The 18,586-nt window shown below is 48.2% G+C and overlaps 1 protein-coding gene across 1 annotated transcript in view; it reads right to left on the reverse strand.

Annotated features, from left to right (window-relative positions):
- The window catches only part of Col4a1 (collagen type IV alpha 1 chain), a 118,322-nt gene that overhangs the window by 56,457 nt on the left and 43,279 nt on the right, over positions 1-18,586 (reverse strand). The window contains exon 2 of the mRNA XM_059244929.1: positions 15,051-15,110. Coding sequence (XP_059100912.1) covers positions 15,051-15,110 — 60 coding nt within the window. The remainder of the gene's footprint in view (positions 1-15,050; positions 15,111-18,586) is intronic.

The raw sequence follows: 18,586 nt of genomic DNA on the forward strand, positions 1-18,586 counted from the left end.
TGCCCTGAGATGTTACTTTCCACACAAGGCTGAACAGAGCTGAGAGGTAAAAGCCGTGCATTTTTTGTCCATGGCTCCCAATGCATGTGGTTACTGGGAAGCTATTTGGGATGCTGGGCCATGGTCAATGGGGGACCACGGCGCTTAGCCAAAATTCCACAAGTTCAATCCCTTGAGCCTAGCCAAACAGGCATCTGCAGGACCATTTCCGGAATGCGATACTGCTGGGAAAGTTGCAGGCAGGCTGTAATCTGTGTCACCGGGTCATGGAAAAGCTCCTGTGACAGGGCCCCTCTGGGAGCTCCCTGCATGCCATGTGTTTGACACAGCACTGCTGTAGGGAGAGGGGACAGAAGCCACACAGCTGAGAACAGCTGAGACGAGGGAAGGACTTCTGGACTCGGGGCAGCCCCTCAGCTCCGTTTCGGTAAGGGTCAGGCCTACCATGCTAAGCTCACAGGGTCCAACAGGAACCTCCACACTGCCAGCAAGCTAACCGTGGGGCTCACTGCAGCGAAAGTAGTGGGGAGACACAGCGGACCGTTCACTCAACCCAGGAACAACCAAGAGCTGCCAATATCGTCTTGTCACAGACAGAGTCAAAACTTTCCCATGAAGCCAATCCGCCAACCGCAAACTGGCCAGATGGAGGCCACGGACGGAGGAGGAAAAGCAGCAGAAGAAGAACTGGCCAATGGCTAGCACGCGGATGCAGACGTCTCGCACGTGCAGTGCTCTGTAATATCCTTCAGGGCGGCAGTTTCCTAAGTCACTCCCTGAAGCACGCAGGTTCCCAGGCTGGAGGCAGGAGGCTGCCTCTATGCTCACCAGGTGCTGCGGGCTCTTCCCTGACTGTCTTTGACCTTCAGCCAGAAGCTCCTGAAAACCAGGGGAGGTCCCACACTTGCAGAGTATCTATTTGCTCAGCCTTGGAATCTGAGCTACACACTTGCTAGTAAGGGCCCCCTCCTCCACAGCTCTCAGTGGATGCCAGAGACCTTTCACCCCAGCCCCTCTCTGGCCCCCTGACATAGGTAGCTCCAGGAAGCTTTACCTGCAGGGCAGGGGCATCCACCCCTTGGACACACAAAGGGATCCCAACTAAATGTCCCCTCCTTAGAGAAGAGTCTAGACACAGTGGACTTCAGGAAACCTTGGTCTCTCTTAGGCAGCTGGTCCTCTGCGGCTCTCAGTCTGACCACCAGAGGGCGTACTGGATCTACACATCTTCAGTAGATCCAGGCTGTTACCACAGCAAGAGTGCATCATAATAAGTTGGGTGCAGCAGCAGGAGCTAAAATCCCTGTACTCAAGAGGCAGAGGCAAGAGGAGTTCCATGTCAGCCTTGGCTATGAGAGACCCTGTCTCTCCTCTGTACCCATATATGCATGCATGTGCGGATATACACACATCCAAGAGCACAACAGAGACAAATGAGTTTGACAAAGACCTAAGAGGTAGAATTGTCTAGAAAAGAACTTAGATTAGAGTTGAAAATTTATGAAATGAAAAGCCTAAATGCTGGGGCTATAAAGCAACAAGGCGCTATAACTGTAGAAGCATCATAAACTACGGATTCTTCTGGTTTTCCTGGTGAATATTAATTGTGATATTATTAATGTGATATTGAATGAAGATACCCACTCCTCTCAGTCCCCACTCTGGCCTCCCCTTCCACTTTGCATCGTGGGTATTTCCTAGTTTGGCTTTTGCATCGACTTTGTAAACCGAGAAGATCTGGTTTGTTAAATGATGGTGTGGTGATAGCATAGCACATGGCACAGAACATAATCAAATCCTACAAATTCGTCCCAAGGGGGCACAGGGAGTTCCTGAGTCCACAGTGGCAGCCCACACCGAACAAAACCCAGGGTAAGGTAAGTAGAGTCTATGTTCTGCTTGCTTTGTTCTGTCCTGATTTGTGACACCATCCCACGCTCTTCCTCTGGCACGAAGTTCCCTGGTGGGGTCTCTCAGGTGGGCAGGGAATAGCATCAGAGGCTACACTAAGTTCACCCCACCCAGGCGGTCACTCTGGGGAGGCCAGGCCACGCAGCAAGAAGGCACCTCAGTGCAGACAGTAAAGCAGTGCTGCAGAATGATGCTGGCCCGCCACAGCTCAGACACCCCGATAAGTGTCCCCTTAGCCCGCAGTCCAGGGGACACTGAAACACCCCAGCTCTGACTTTTTACTACTAACCCCCCACCAGGATACTCTTCCTGTGATGAAGGCTGTCCTGGGAGAGCAAGGTAGACGTCAGAAGAATGCTAGACTTGCTCCTGATCTGGGCCATCAGAGTTGATGGTCCTCAAGGGCTGCCCAGAACTGCCAGATGTCACACTCTGTTGGCAATACGCCTGCCCCTCTTTTTCCAAGTTCCAGGAAAATGATCAAAACTCTGTGCTCTGGCTTAATGGGGGATTTATTTAGGGAAGGGCTGAGACTTCAAGAACATAAATAATTGATAACAAGACTTCACAGGGGGTTAGCTCTTTCCTGAGTTCAGACAAGGGAAAAAAAATCTTTTGCCCATAAAGATAAGTTTGCTTGTCTTTGTTATCTCTGAACCAACAATTTAAAGAGTGTGTTCTGCGTTAACGGGAAATTTGAAAAATATCCTCTGTTCCTAAGTAACCCTCGGAGGGTGAAGACGTTAACTTGAGTGTGTGTATGGGTGTGACGGGGTCTTGAAACAAAAGTGGGATATATAAATGTCAGGAAATGCCACAGTCTGGCCATGGCTTTCTTTTTTTGTCTGTGGTAACAGAAAACATGAACAATACCAATGAAATAAATATCCTGACAAACCAGGCTGAGTCCACATATCCCGGAACCCAAGCACTCAGAGACAGGAGGAGTCTGGAGTTCAAGGCTACAAGAAACTCTGTCTTAAAAAGACAAGGATAGGGAGGGGAGGGGAAGGGAAGGGAGAGAAGGAGAGGGGAGGAGAGGGGAGGGGAAGGGAGAGGACCCGACCCTGAGAGTAACATCTATAACTAATAATATGAAAGTATATGACAGTCTTTGAACTAAACATGAGGGAACCTGCCAGATATCCTCAAAAGTAACTTAGGATATATAAAATGTTTACTAGAAAAACAAGAAAATAATATAACGCAAAAGATGTAGGCCAGGAGCCTGGCTTTCAGCATGGACTGCAAAGGGCAGGCAGCCATGTTCCAGGAGTGAGCAGGCCCCTGAGAAGTCTTCTTTTGTCTCCCCTTCAGGACTTGCTCTGATGGGGGAAGAACTTCAACCAGCAATGAGAAGACTATGGTCTTGGCTCCAATGCCAACCAATTGGATTCTCTAAAAACCAGTTTCCCATGAGTAAATAAAGATGCCCACCCTGCCTGGCTGACCTGGCAGCAGTATTCCAAGGGTCAAATTTGAGCAAGTATTCGGTTACTTCCTGTTTGTAAGGCTGCTACACACCAACGCATCCCCTAATGAGGTCCCAGGACTCATGCTGCAGCCCACACAGATCTGATGGCGTACACGCTTGGTGTCCATCCTTAACTTCCCTCCCTCGACAAGTTATCAGGCAATTCTCAGCGCCGGACCCATTTCCCCCTGGGATCCAGTGTGGTTTCAAACTCCACTACCCACACCCCAAATCTGAAAGATAAAGGGCTTCTCCAAGTGGGTAAAAATGAGAGCAGTCAACTCTCCCTTTAACACGGGGTAGCCTGGGCTGAGCGTATGGACTCACAGGGTCCAGCCTCGTGAACCTGGGAAGTCACTGTCCAAAGGACCTGAGCCAGCACATAAAGGGATTTTAGTCTATTTTCACTAACGTCCCAGCTCCTTCAAACCACAGGCACTCAAGGAAACAAAGCAAGGAGCTGAGCTTCTGGATCATTTTGCTTGGGATCAAAAAAACCTTGATTGAAATGTACGTGAAGAAAGAAGAAGCCACATCAGTGCAGAATGAGAAGATGAGAAAGGGCCTCAGCACCTGAAAACGGCTTCCCTGACCTTTCACTGCATCTCCAAACTGACATACGTGTCTTTAGAAGCTGGGGTGAGGCACACTTGAAGCCAGGCTCTGGCCCAATTATATAAAAAAAAAGAACAATAATTTAAATTTAAACTCTTTGTGCCATTTTTACTCGGCTTATTTTATAGAGGTTTGTAAAGTCATACTAAATTTATGGTATCATTTCCGGCTTTTATGTTCTTAATTACTTAATACTGATAGATTAAATGTTAAGTTCTTTGGCTAGTAACCAAGATGTGGAAATGAATTTCATTACAGTTTGCTAATTATGAGGCAGTAACTTTCCCATAAAATAGATTATAGATGGTACAGTATAAAACCATGACATTTTCCCATTTAATTTGCTACTCAAAAAAAAAAAAGATTAGAGGGCTGATGACCAAGGGCAGCTGTGTTAGAGAGACGGAGGGGGAAGGGGAGAGGCCAGCACAGAGGGAAGCCAGCTTGCCAGCACAGCGCCTCGCTCCAAGGGTCCAAGGTTTGAGGAGCAGACCTTGCAGCTGAGGGGAATCATCAGCCAAGAACCCAAAGGATCCCCCCACCCCGTCCTTTGTCTCCCAGGTCTACAGTTGCTCACTTTGTGGAACCCCTGGGCTCACACATAGACTTCCAAACCAACAGAGGCACTCAGGGCCTGTCCATCCTCCAGAGTCCTTAGAGACGCCGCAGCAACAGCGGGGCATACAGAAATGACGAGCTCACGCCCAATCCCGCCCCGTCCTTGAACAGCTACTTTGTGAACCGTGTGATTAAGTGCCTCGCTGTAATAACTTCAGCAGCAAAACGCTGGACAGAGTACCAAGTGTCCCAAGCTTGTGCATGGCACATCTGTCACTGGGCAGGCAAATGTCCTTAGAAAGCCAGATTTAACCTGCAGTGGGTGCTCACGGGGCTTGAAGCAACACAGGATGTGCATAATAAGGTCCTATATATAAGCTGTCTAGAAGTCCAGACCCTGTCTTGATGTCAGCACTGGCTGGCTGGCTGTCTATCATCTATCTATCCATCCTTCCATCCATCTATCTATCTATGTATGTACCTCTATCCCCCCTCTTCCTTTATCTGGGACATTGAGAGAAATATGCCCTAAAGAACGCACATGCATCCAGTCCCAGGCTGGATAAACAAATAAAAGACACACACTGTGGGCCTAGAACACACACTGTGGGCTCACAGGTATCATGCAAAGGAAAATGGCTCTGTCCACTCCCATGCCCATGACCTAGAACCTGCCCCTTCTCTTTAGGTCCTGGTCCTTACCTAACAATAAAATCGGAGAAACATCTGACAAACTACCTCCAGATGAGGGACAATTAGAAAAGTCGCTGAAGGGAGTCGGGCTAGATTTAAATACTTCCTTTGAATCCTAGCAGTCGCTTCCCATCTCTAAGGAAAAGTATTTGGGAGACAAGACACGGAGATCTAAGTAGATTCATAGGTAGAAAACAGGGCTCCCCGTCGGGCCAAAAAGAAGAAACCATCCAGATGTCAGCAGCTCTGGACACTTCGCTTCAGAGCTTGCAAGATGAATGAATAATGAAGGTCCACTGCTAAATACTGCTGAATCACAGGGCCCTTTTCCCAGAACACATCACTGGAAAAGCATTTGACCCTGAGGAAATGTCCACTTAAGAAGTCACCATCATGGCTGACCTCCCTCAGCCTCAAGTCAACTCAGTCCTGCAAGCCACCACATTCCAGTTCTCCTCGCTGATAAAACACTGGACAGGCCAGTGCTCGGGTCTTCTGTGACACCAAGAGAGACAGGAGTGACCTGAGAGGTCACGGATCTTTCCTGTGAGTCACCGGGAAGGAATGTAGGAGATGGAGAGGTCCACACCTGGCTGCAAACACGGCCGCTGTGCACCGTCCACCTTAGGGTGCAGGTGCAGGGATGACGAAGCACCGCCTTCCCCAGGTGGACCTCGAATCTGAACGCAGGATTCCTGAGTTCTAGTCCCCAGGTGATGGTCTGAAGAAGAGGGAAGCCTTTGGAAGGTGGTGGGGTCAGGGGAGAACCAACACTCTCAGAAGTAACACCTGTCCGTGAGGAAGCAGGCCGTCATCAGACAAGGAATCCCTGATCTCAGACTTCCTGCCTCCAGAACTGTGTTTATGAGTCATTTAGTCTCGGGCGTTTAGTTACGGCATCCCAAACGGACTAAGACAAAGAAAATAATCCTGATACTACATAAGATGTCAGGGTCCCTGATCCCCTTTTCTGATATTCACCTCACAGAAATGACTTGTACCTCTGGCCACAGCTCTGGGGTCCCCCCACCCAGTTGGTGTTCACCCCCAGACAGACCACCCCCATTCTTCTGCCCTCAGCCATAGGTCAGGAGCAAGGAAGGAATTCTGGAAGACTGGGGACTAGACCAGGTGAACCTAGGCTGTGGGCAGGCAAAGGAGGGGAAGGAGACTGGGAAAAGTCGAGTGACTCAGGGAAGAACAGGAGAGAATGTCATAAAGAAGGGTAAAGAGACGGTCTGGGGCCCAGGAAACACGCCTGCAAAATTCCCCTCAAACAAACACCATCTCGGGCCTCAGTCGGTAGCATCAGGCCTTGGAATCACCAGGGCCCCAAAGTATGTTGCTCCTCAATAGAGACAAGCCATTGAAGACCCATGAAAAAGAAAAACATCACTCACTTTAACCTCAATCAGATGCTAGAATGTTATGGTTAGCTCAGCTGGAAGTCCCCTCAACTGTGTATTGCTTCTGCCCTGGCAAAAAAAGATGCTCAATTAACTGTCCTCTTTGTCTCTGGAAGAAGAAGGAAGTGTCCCCAGTGTAAGGCAGGATGGTGAGCCCAGGAGGAGGGCACCCTCCAGAACTAGGCTGTGGGTTGCTGTCTGCACCAGCCTGTTCCCAGCGCTGTGTGTGGTCCAGGAATGGACAGTGTGGACCTCTCTCTGCACCAAGGACCTCTGAGCAAGACACCAACCCCCTGGGGCTCCTAATCCTTATCAGCAGGAGACAGAGTGGAGAGCACCACCCGCATCACCCACGGGGATGAATCATGATTATTGTTTATAAGACAAATCAGTAGGAGGGGTTCTGGAGAAAATATCCCAGCATTCTGAAGAGTTAGAAGAGTCTAGGGATAAGGGTCTTCAGGGCCCTTCTGTTCACCCATAAAATGAGGGTCTGAGTAGATCAGTGTGACACTGGAGAGTGGGACAAGACATTCCTGCTGTAAAACAAGCTCCCACAATGGAAATGGAGCCTTCCAACATGAGGGTAAACTTGGCGTGCAGTGGAGAAGCGAATGAGGCCACTCACGTGCCACGCCTGAGCATGCTGCTGTGTGTAAGGGGTGTGTGAGTGCACAGCTGGACTGCCTCCACAGCTCCCATCCTATCCGTTCGCACTGAGGTACTAGTTCTCCAGTGGTTGCTCCTGCTCTCCTCAGAGCCTGAGCGTCGGGCCCCGCTTGGAGCATCTCTGTACCATTGCCAGATGACTTCTCCTTCCACTACGGCTATCCGGTAAGGGCCACCTGCCTTAGTAACCAGTGCCGGGAGCACAGAGACCCCATGGAGGGGAGAGGGAGAGGGGGCTGGAGTGCTCAGAAACCTCACAAACCTTCTGGCTCAGATGGTCCATCTTCCAGAGGAAACCATGTCCAAATCAATCCTGGAGCCAGGTAATTCAGACCCTGGAATTCATGCCACTTCAAGAGCCATGAACCTCTCACCCAGAGCTACGAGCTGACCTCTAGATGGGACATGCTTCAGCAGGACACTGGACAAGCCTTCATGGTCCCAGGAAATACATGAGAAAGTCCCAGCCAGCAACCATTTCTGGAAGCACCCTTCCTTTACTAGCAGATGGGTCTATACGCAGGACGAACAGGGGACTAACTCCACTGAGGGACTTGTTGCCTGGGGCAGCCTCCTTGCAGTGTATTAGACATCAGCCCCCCCCCTGCGCCCCAAAACACCTCCACCTCTCACCCCAGAACCACATGGGAAGAAACTGAGTCGATTGAATGTGGAGCCAGCTAAGCATTATACTATTATAAGATTATACAGTTAGTCAGGAGGTATGCTAGACCATATGCGGACATGGAGCTGAGGTGAGCCTTTGACATCATAATGGGTTTGCCAAACGGGAAAAACACGAGAGAGACCACTCCCCCAAAGTCATCTGGTCTGCTCATTAACGCTGACTAATTCTCCCCTTGTTTAGCTGCCCACTGTGCCCCAACCACGTCACGAGGACCCGGGGGCTCTGGTAATGTCATTCTGAGGATGTAGCTCCCAACACCCATGCTCCGTCTCCATCATCAGCCTGACTGCTGCCCGGAAGCATGCTGTGTACTCGGGACAGCAACCAACAGACAAGAGGGAAATCCAGTGGCATTCTCATTTGTTGGGACTTATGGCAAGTCTTTGATCTTTAATTAAAACATAAAAACCTCATTTTGTCCCTTTTAAAAACTCTCTTCCTGTCAGCCAGTGTTGTGCTGGACTCACATACACAAGAAGAAAATACAGTAACTTGGCCATGGATAGCCAAGACAAAAGCTGCTAAAGCCTGTTCCACAGTGTGGCCTCGTGTGAAATGCCAGGCTGCTAAAGCCACAGGATATCACACTACTGAGGACTGACTGTGGGTTAGAATTCCATGGCCAATCTTCCGGGAAAGCCCACTTCCAATCAGGCATGAAGCTGAACATTTCAGATCCAGGACTATCTATCACATTCAGGGCCATGGACTTCTTAGCCAGAGTCTTGAGCCAACCTCTGGACCTAATTTCAAGGCACTAAATTCCCTACTGCTGTTCCTGAACATGGGAACCAAATGCATTTACTATGTTCCAAGCTGTGTGAGAAGGTACGTTCCAAACAGCTGCAAGTGTAGAGCTGTGGAGAGTTACCCCAGAGCCTCATGGCCTGAGAGGCACACGGCCAAGGGGTACATGGAGCTAATGCTGAGACCTAGGCAGATGAATATGAGCAGCGGCAGAGGCAGCTCCAGGTCCTTCAAAGGGTACTGATATACCAGGGAGACAGAACAGGCCACAGTGGGCAGAGTGAGACACACCCACGTGGGCATGGATCCTTTCAGCGTCTTCCCTGTGGCAAACTGTAAATATGTGTCCTGGGATTCCGACAATTTTTATAAAAATCCTTTTAAAATTCTATCCAAAAAGGACACAAGTAGGTGGCTGTGGGAATCCACGCCGATTCTCACGATCAGGGAGCCAGGGGATGATTCATGAGCAGTGTGAGGAAATAGGATATCGGGACATCTGGAAAAAATCTTGGCATGACAAGACACACCAGACACACATGGAAAAGGAAGAGCGTATGCTGGCCCATCTCACCCACCAAACGGGAAGAGAACATCCCCAGAGCCTAGAGACAAACGTGCGTGGCCCAGAGTGCTGGAGCCAGATGTGATGGGGACCCTGGAGCCCTGCCTTCTCAGAAATGCAGAAGCATTTCACACAGAAGCCCCTGAAATGATACCTCACTAAGGGGTGCTGGCCAGGGAGAGGGGAGTCTGGGCAGCACTTGGATGGCAATGCACTACAGGAAAAGCAGTTAGCATCACAAGAACACTGAGTGTTCCGGAAGGTTGGGACACCCAGTACAGGGATCAGCTTCTCCTGGAAGTCACAGGATAATGATTTTGGAAATGGATGGAAAAATTACAGGTGAATTAGAAGCGAATGGCTGATGCTTCCAGAAAGACCTCCCAAGCGTGCCCAGCTCACACTTCCTCCAGCAAAAGCTACAAAGCCCACCACGGCTCTGCTGTGATTGACAGGCCGTCCAATGTCTCTCAGTCTGGGTCCTGGGAGCTGCTGGCGGGTCACTTGGTCTCAGTCTTTGTCTGATTGGAGGGGTTTGTTTAGCTGGGTGTGGGGCTGGTCTGCAGTGTGTGAACCTGTCATGATTTGAGGCAGCAAGTGAATGTTCCTCACGCTTATCACAACTCTAAAAATACTGGCACTGTGGCCATGTCACGTATGCACACCCCGCGGGGGCATTTAACTTCCTTAGCGGGATTTCGAGTTTCACACTAGCTCTGGGTATGTGCTGGTCTGAGCAACTAGCCTGAGCAACCTGTGGGACGGAGGAACCTATCCCAGAGTTCTGAGCCACCTGAGGCAAAAAAAAAAAAAAAAAAAAAAAAGTGTGTTTTGCTCCCATTTCCCAAACTGTCCTCAGAACCTTCCCAAACCAAAGGACGTGTACTGACATCCTAAAGGCAATGTAAAGACCACAATAGGGAAACTCTGGACAGGATACCATTGCCTCTCCAGACTGTTCAGAACCCTGACAAGTAGACAGATGCCCTGCCAGACTCAAAAATACTAGGGACAATCTTAGAGACGCTCAGAGCACAAACTAACTTTTCGCCTAGTAAAAAAGTCTTCTAATATTTTACGGTGAGCAATAGCATTTCTTTTGTGCAGTTTGATTTCATATACTTCATACGTTGAAAATAAAGAATTTTCCTTTTTAAATACACTAGATTCTGCTGATCAAAACTCGATGAAGTATCTTCTCAAAGAAAGTATTTAGTAAATTTACTTATTCCTATGAATAACCTGTTGTTTATTCAAATCAGTTAAGTGGCTCAGCATTTCAAAGAAGCGTCACAAAAATCTTTCATTGGCTACACAAAAGAATGTATTGCCTGGGAAGCAATGGGTTACCTCTAACATTTAAACAATATACTTGGTGTAGCTTAATTTGTGGGAAATAAATTTACAATATTCTATTTCACATAAAAAAGATAACCTTGTCCTGTCATCCTCAATGAATTCAGTTATACACAGACACAAGGAATAACAGGGAATAAAAGAGAGCCAGCCACTAACATATATGTAAAGCAGAATATATAAAAACATTGTATTTGTATGTTTGTATTTCACAATAAAATCATAACCAAAGTGTTTTCTTTTTTTAAAAAAATCAACAAAATGAATACATTTATAAGTAGAAGATTACTGAGTTCTCCAAAAATACTAATAAAGTCAATGCTTGCCTCAGAAGAGAATGTCACCCCAGACCTAATGATGACTAAGAACAAATCCTGTGCTTGGGATGTAGCAAGGGGGGAGTCCTGTATCTTACAAGTGATGTTATGGCCTAAGGCATTTTTAGTGATCATCACAACATAGCCCAAAAATGACTAGAATGCAAGCCACGACGCTCTTGGAATCAGAGAATTTCCGGTTCTGAGGCAGGAGGCATGGCAACCTCTGGCCCTGCAGCGAAGGGAGGTGGGGGGGACGGGACATAGCACTTAGATCTGCAAGGCTGGAAAATTCCACCTCTCTCCTTAGGGTCGGCTGGGATCAGAAGTGAGCACTCCTTGTCCAGAGGGCTTCGCTCCTACTTCGCATGTCCTTGACCCTATCCTCTGAGCAACCAGCAAAGGCACAACCAAACACAAACTGACCAATATCACACTCCCCTAGATAGGCAGAGGCACGCCCACCAGAACCCTAAGGAGCCTGCAGAATGTATAGGGAGAGCGCATCTTCCACGTGAGCTAGAAGAAGTGGCCATGGTGTTAGACTTGGGTCCTGACTGCATATACGCTAAGTCCACATTTGCTGGCAGGGAGCAGAGGCAGCCGCATGCCCAGTAAGTAATGAGGGGTCACTCCTGGCTCTTAACCAGAGCAGTGAATTCCCTTCAAGGTCACCTGTGTGCCAGCATTTCCTATGGGAATTCTCACTGAGAGGGAGGTGCAGCCTTGCATCTCTTGGTACACCCTAAACGGGTTCCCTTGGTGTAAGGAACAAGCTTTTCCGAGATCAACTGAATGATAGCACTCTGGGCAGGGTCCCCACAACCTGTCTCTTGGGGGGAGAAGCTGGAATTCAGGCACAGGACCGGCCTGTTCAGCTCCTTGTCACAGTATGATCCCCTGTAGTCTGTTTGCCTTGCAGGCTGACAGCCCCAAGACTCTCTGGAAACAGGACCTGGAAAGGCTGCTTACAGCCCTAGGGAAACAGGCTGACTTCTCAGGTACCCTCCTGACACTGTTCCCACCACTATCAGCTCAGAGGGCAACAGAGATCTTGCAGATGCTCAGGTAGGTGGACTCATCTTCCTACCCTGACATTACGAATGAAACCAACCATGGCTCTGACTAGCAGCTGTTAAGACTGGGTTAATCCAGTAGGTCTTGATCCCCTACCCCAAGACATAGTTATATCCAGGGGCATCTCTATTTGTCACAGTGGAATAGTGTGCTGCCCACACTAAGTGTGTAAAGACCAAGGAGGCTGCAAGACATCCCTAAATGCACACAGACCTACTGTACACACACAAGACAGTCATACTCAAAATGTCGTGACCAAGAATCCACACTAGCTGTTTTCTTCCATGGTAAGGTAAGCATCACGGTAACACGTAAAAAAAGCGCTCATCGCCATGCACAAGCCCCTCCTTTTCTTCTCCGCTCTGACACACCCACGTCTAGCTCTAGTGTCTGTGAGCAACAGCTGTTGTCTGTGTGAGGATGTCTGTTAGGCCAAGCAGGGACCTGAGTGACGGTGTTATCTACGGAGGGGCAAAGCTCTCCTGTGCATGCTTGCCCTCGAACACTACACCAGATGCTTCCCAGATCTCCAAGCTAGAAATAGAAGAATCGCTTCCAGACTGGCCCTTTCAGCCCTAATACGGCATGTACGGTAGACAGAGAGACAGCCTAGGGAGGGGGCATCCTGCGTGATGACGCGGGCTCTGTGGTACACACCAAGCATGTGGAGAGGGCTCATGAATCACAGGCAGCGTAATGAGTAGTGACAGGGTAATGTGTTTCCTCCCACATCTTTGGCAAGGGTCTGGGGAATCACTGGGTTAAAGTATTCTACGAAGATATGGGATACCCACACGGCTTAATTAAGACTCTCTGTGCGCCCAGGACTGCAGGACAGCCCCCTGCATGAACCACTAAACAAAAAGGCTAAGCTTTTCTACCATAGTGTTCATCACTGGGCGGAGGCAGTTTTCAGTGATTAATGAAAATAAATTAACATGTCTTTCCACCTATGTGTGACGCCAGATTCTAACCTATATGCAAACAGGCCAGGTTCAGGGAACATGGTGTGACCCTAATCCTGCTTCACCCAGGAAGCTCTCTGTCCTTTCTCACTGCAGACCACAGGTTACTGCCTTGTCAAGACAGCGATGTTTGACTCCGCTGCTTCTTCTGGAATCTGGCCTCTTGCTTGTGACTTTTTTACAGGAGGAGCCTCTTAATCCTGGAGTTTAGTCCAGGTTCCTTCTTTGGACATTGCAGGGTGAGAAACAGTGGTAGTTTTATACAAATAAAAACTGCCATGGTCAGGAGAAAGACTCCTTTAGCAAGTCGTGTTCCAGCAACGCATACGCGCTTAACTCGCAAGCATGAAGCAAATGCCAGACACTGGGATGCCTTTAACACCCCAATGGCTAGGAGAGGGAATCCTTATTAAGCAAGGACATCCAGGCCCTATCAGTTTAAGACAGCATGCCCACAAGGCCATCTCTGAGGACAAAAAAGCCACTGGATGCAAGGCCAAGTCAGCTACCTTGAGTATAGCCAGATCTTCCAGGCAGCTGGGAAAATAAACTACTCAGGCTAGCTCTGAAAGTCAGCGAGAACAGCTTGATGTCTGGCATGGTGTGGACTGCAAGATGACAGCCTTCAGATCTACCTGTAACTCCTCAGGAACAGAAGACACAATCTGCGAATCCATCTCCAGGAAGAGCCTGACACAGTGCAAAGCAATGTGGCCCTCAGCCCCAGATAGTCCAGTTCCCACAGAAGGGACTGCAGGCTGTAACCTGTCCGAGTGTTCCTCGGGGGACATCAGAAAGCACGTCTCAGAAACTGATGGAAACCTTTCTCAGGCTTTGACGTTCTCTCTCACGTAGGTAACTATTGCGCTCTCTCTCTCTCTCTCTCTCTCTCTCTCTCTCTCTCTCTCTCTCTCTGTGTGTGTGTGTGTGTGTGTGTGTGTGTGTGTGTGTGTGTGTGTGTGTGTTGCTCCCATCCTATTTCTAAGAACAACAAACCAAAAATGAATTTAATGTGTGGACATTTTAGAATATCAAAAGAACGCCCTTGGGAACTGAAGACATTGGTGTGCCGTTTAGGACCCATGACCACAAGCACCAGACTTCTACCGTGTGGTCCGAGGGTGACAGAAAAGGGAACTTTTGGGGTGGATATCAGCAAGCTACGTTATATATATGTATGAAATTGTCAAATAATAAATAAAATTACATTTAAAAAATAAAAGATGAGTTTGGCCCACCAAAAAGAAAGAAAAATTCCTTTTTCTAGATCCATAAGAGGGTAGAGAGCTTGTTCTGGTAACTGGCATTTTACATCTGAGAAATAACAAGCACTCCTCATTTTCATGGTTTTTGTTTTGTTTTGTTTTTGGTTTGTTTGGTTTTGGTTTTTCAAGACAGGGTTTCTCAGTGCAGCTTTAGAGCCTTTCCTGCAACTCACTCTATAGCCCAGGGTGGCCTCGAACTCACAGAGATCTGCGTGCCTCTGCCTCCCAAGTGCTGAGATTAAAGGCATGCACCACCACCGCCCGGCTGCACTCCTCATTTTTTATAAATAAATCTAGACAAGTATGTAAACGATGAAAATTTGTTTTAAAAAACATTAATTTGGATAGAAAGCCTTCAAAGCATATAGGAACTTTTTTTTTTAATTTCAAAAAAAGTGCTAAATTTAGTCCTTATCCATCAATTCCAAAAAGCGCCACTGAGTCAAAAGACACTGTCCCAGCACACTTGATTCCCGACCTCCAGCACAGGGAGGGTCTCCAGGCTCTCCTGACTCCTTGTCACTGATTAGGAGGATGCCTGGAGGGTGCCTGTTACTGTGATAAGGTTGCTCAGAACACTGTTTAAACACTCTGCTTCCCTGAGCTGCTCTGGGGAAACTGTTGAAGCAGGAAGCAGGTTGACTGCCACCCCCTACCCCACACCCACAGCAGCTGATTACCGTGTTAGGCTCACGCTTTGGGGGGAGGGGCATTCAGAAAGGATCAGGACGTGTGTCCACTCACCTTTTGTCCCTTCACGCCATGACAGTCACATTTTCCACAGCCAGAGCCGCCACAATCACCCTGAAAGAAAGAAAACAAGTTTCAACAGGAGATCACTGTCAAAGTATGGTCAAGATGTGAACTGAGAGCCAGCGAGATGGGTCAGCCCTTGTCCCCAAGCCTGACCGCCCGGGATCCAACCCCCATGACCCACACGATAGAAGGAGAGCACCCACATAATGGAGGGGGAGTCCTCTGATTGCCACGTGGGTGCCATGGCACAGGCACACATCTCCACCCATAATAAAGAAACATAATTAAAAAAAAAATCTGAATTATGACATCAGCATCCAGTTACGAGGCAAATCCCACCTATCATTCGTGAGACCCTGCAGTGACAAAGCCTGGAGGTGACCAATGATGAGCCACACACTCCATAGAGAAATTCTTGGGTTCTAGGGATCATGACCTTGGACTCAATGACACATGTCACAAGACTGGTTGTCCCTTGTCTATTAGAAATGGACTCACCTAGGGATTATGTGAGCAGTGTTACAAGGCAAAGAAAAGGCCCAGCTCTGATTTAGGAGTTTCACTTCTAAGACCACGAGAGAACAAGGACTCCATAAAGTGGGCTCTGCTTGTCCCCTGTGTTCCCAGGGACTTGGAGACAAGCAAAAGACTCAGGAAAGAATCGTGAAAGAATCAACAACAGCTGGAGATAGAGATGTGTTCAAACGCCCAATGAGAAGCCAGCAATCATTACATCTAAGGAGCACCTCCATCCCACAGGTACAGAGACGAAATGAAGAGGTTTAACGAAGCATGCTAAGACGAGATTGAAATCAGAACCCAGCCCAGCTTCCATTAAGGGCATTAAGTGGCCAACAGAAGAAAAGATGTACACACCACACTTCACAATGCCCTTGGCAGAATCCAAGTTTTAAACCACTGTAGACAACAACATGGTTTAAAAAGGGTGAAGAGGAACCATTTAGTAAGCTTTACTAGGGGCATTGTGTCGGCTCAGAAATAAAATTTAGACCCATATTCTGCTTCAGGTGGTAACAGTTCCTTCAAAATAAAAGTATGCTATTAATAGTCCCTGGCTCATGAGATGCCTATATTTTTAACAGCATCCTCCAGGCTCCATCACCATGGAGATCCTCTGCCCAAAACAACCCCATCTGGAGACACTTATTTTATGAGTTAAAGCTGAACAAGTGCCTCCAAGACGGTGAGCTGTTCTTAATTTTATATTTTGGAGATGGGGACACTTGAGAGCTAGCCAAGTAAAGCCCAGCGGTCAAGATCTGTTCCTCAAGCTGACTCACACCCCAGCTATTTCAGCATGCGCTCTCACAGCCCTCCTGACATTTCAAGTCGCTCCCTGTGCTCTGCCTGCCTCTGAATGTGCTTTTCTGTCGCCACCAGGGCCGAAGTCTTTAGCCTGGACTGAAGAGAGACCATCCAGAGCACACAGAGAAAAACACCGAGGGACTTCACTGACTGCTGACTTAACTGTCCCCACCTCTGACCACCTGGTCCCATGACATGGTGACTCAGTCTGGGACACCCTGAGCCTTTAGCCACAACCTGAGCTTAGTGTGGAGCTGTTTCGAGCTGTTTTATCAAAAACCTGCCTGGGTACTAAAGCCCACACTAAGAAAGGATGTTGCTAACTAATTAACCAGTGGCAGGTCACCCATTGTTGAGGCCGCCTCAGCGTCAGCAGCAGGGACACCAGGAGGCAGGCAACTCCAAGTCCCAGGAGTGGCAGGCCATCCTCCTCACTGGGATCTGCTGTTGCCCAAAACCTTGTGCTCGGAAGCAAGGGTACTTCACCCCACTTATGACATGCTGATTATTCTCATCCTTTCCCCAGTGACTTCACCCAGAGAAATTAACCAGGCAAGAGACTGCAGGGTCCCTGTGAGAACTGGCTCCCACCCACCCACCCTTAGCAGAGAATCAACAACAGCCTGAGGTTACCAGATTTTCTATGTGACAGACAATGGCCCTTCCTAGGAACTATCCCATTTGAAGAGACGCTAAAGACAGCTGTGTGATGAGGCTGGGATCCTCTGTCTGAAGCGCTGCTGCCATCTAGGACGCTCAACTCCATTCACTGTGAAGGAGTTCTTCAAATCAATTTCCCGGAGTTGGTCCTATAAACGTCAGTGGATTCCGTAAGGTATAGGGGACACCCCAACCCCCACCCTGGGCAGAGATGGTGATAATCAAGGCTAACACACTACAGAACCCCAGAGGTGTGTGGGTAACTAGTGGGCATCTTGTCTGGAACCTACTTCAGGTCTTAAGAAACTCTTGACAGAATCTGAAAACAAAACCAAATAGGTAGAGTGCCCCTCCCCCCACAGCCTAGACTCTATGTTACACACAAAAAAAGTCTAATCCCAGAGCCAATACATATATCTTTATTCACATGGGAAATCTTTATTTTTTTATTTTTTTATTTTTTTAGGCGCACAGGGAATCTTATTACCAGAATTCTGGTCCCCAGAAGAAAATTCAGAAGAATTGACTGTTCTAGTAACATCTAAATTACAATATGCTTTTCAGAAAAAAAGGAGGAGGAGGAGATGTGGAGGTGAGAGGTCGAGGTTAACACAGGGTCTCTCTATATCATCAGGCTAGCCTAGAACTCCACATACTCTGCCTCAATCTTCTTGGGGCTGGGATTACAGGCAAACACCACCAGACCCCCAAAGAGACAAGCTGGAGACCACGCTTTCTTTGTCATATTCTGGGTGGCCTTGCATCTCATGTAAATAACTTGATTGAAAACAACCGTCAAGTTTTAGAGGGAAAGAAAAAAACAGCCACAAATCATGTGATACGTGTTGACTTTGTTTAATAGGATTTAGTTTGAAATGTCACTATCCTGGTTCTTAATGATTTCCATTTTCATGAAATGGCCCTTGCTAAATTTCACCAGACACGGGACATGGGGCTGTTCTGCAGTTCCGGGGCACAGAGTTAAAACCAATACAAATAGTACCCCGAGGTCCCTTTCAGTCAGGGTTGACATTTACTTCTGAAATAACTAATTGAAACAAAAGCCTTGTTCACAAAGTCTTAGCCATGTACAGCAACCTGTAAGGCTGCAAAGGGGCCCATGACTCTGTGACTTACACAGATGTCAGGTGATGGGGAACCTCACATGTTCAGGGTTGTCACAAACTTCATGACTTCCTGAGGCCCCTCAGCAAAATGGAAAGATGTGTGTGGTTTGGGAGCCCAGCAGTGCCCCCTTGGCTCCAGATCTGAGGGACTTTATGAGGCCTCCTCATTCTTCTCCATGTCTGGAGCGCATTGGGCCAGCCACATCCACCAGCTCCCAGCCCATCTGTTTCAGATTCTAGAACGGGAGGAACTGGAACATTCTGTGAATTGCACAGTCCCTTCCCTTCCTAGGGTCAATTAGATTAGCTAAGTCCTGTTCTCTCTTCCCATGAGATACAGGCAGGAGGAAGTTGGTCAGGAATGCTGCCCACTTGGGGCCCTGGAATGTGACCACAGAATCTTGAAGGACA

This window comes from Peromyscus eremicus, chromosome 17 (assembly GCF_949786415.1).
Source record: "Peromyscus eremicus chromosome 17, PerEre_H2_v1, whole genome shotgun sequence".
Lineage (NCBI taxonomy): Eukaryota > Metazoa > Chordata > Mammalia > Rodentia > Cricetidae > Peromyscus > Peromyscus eremicus.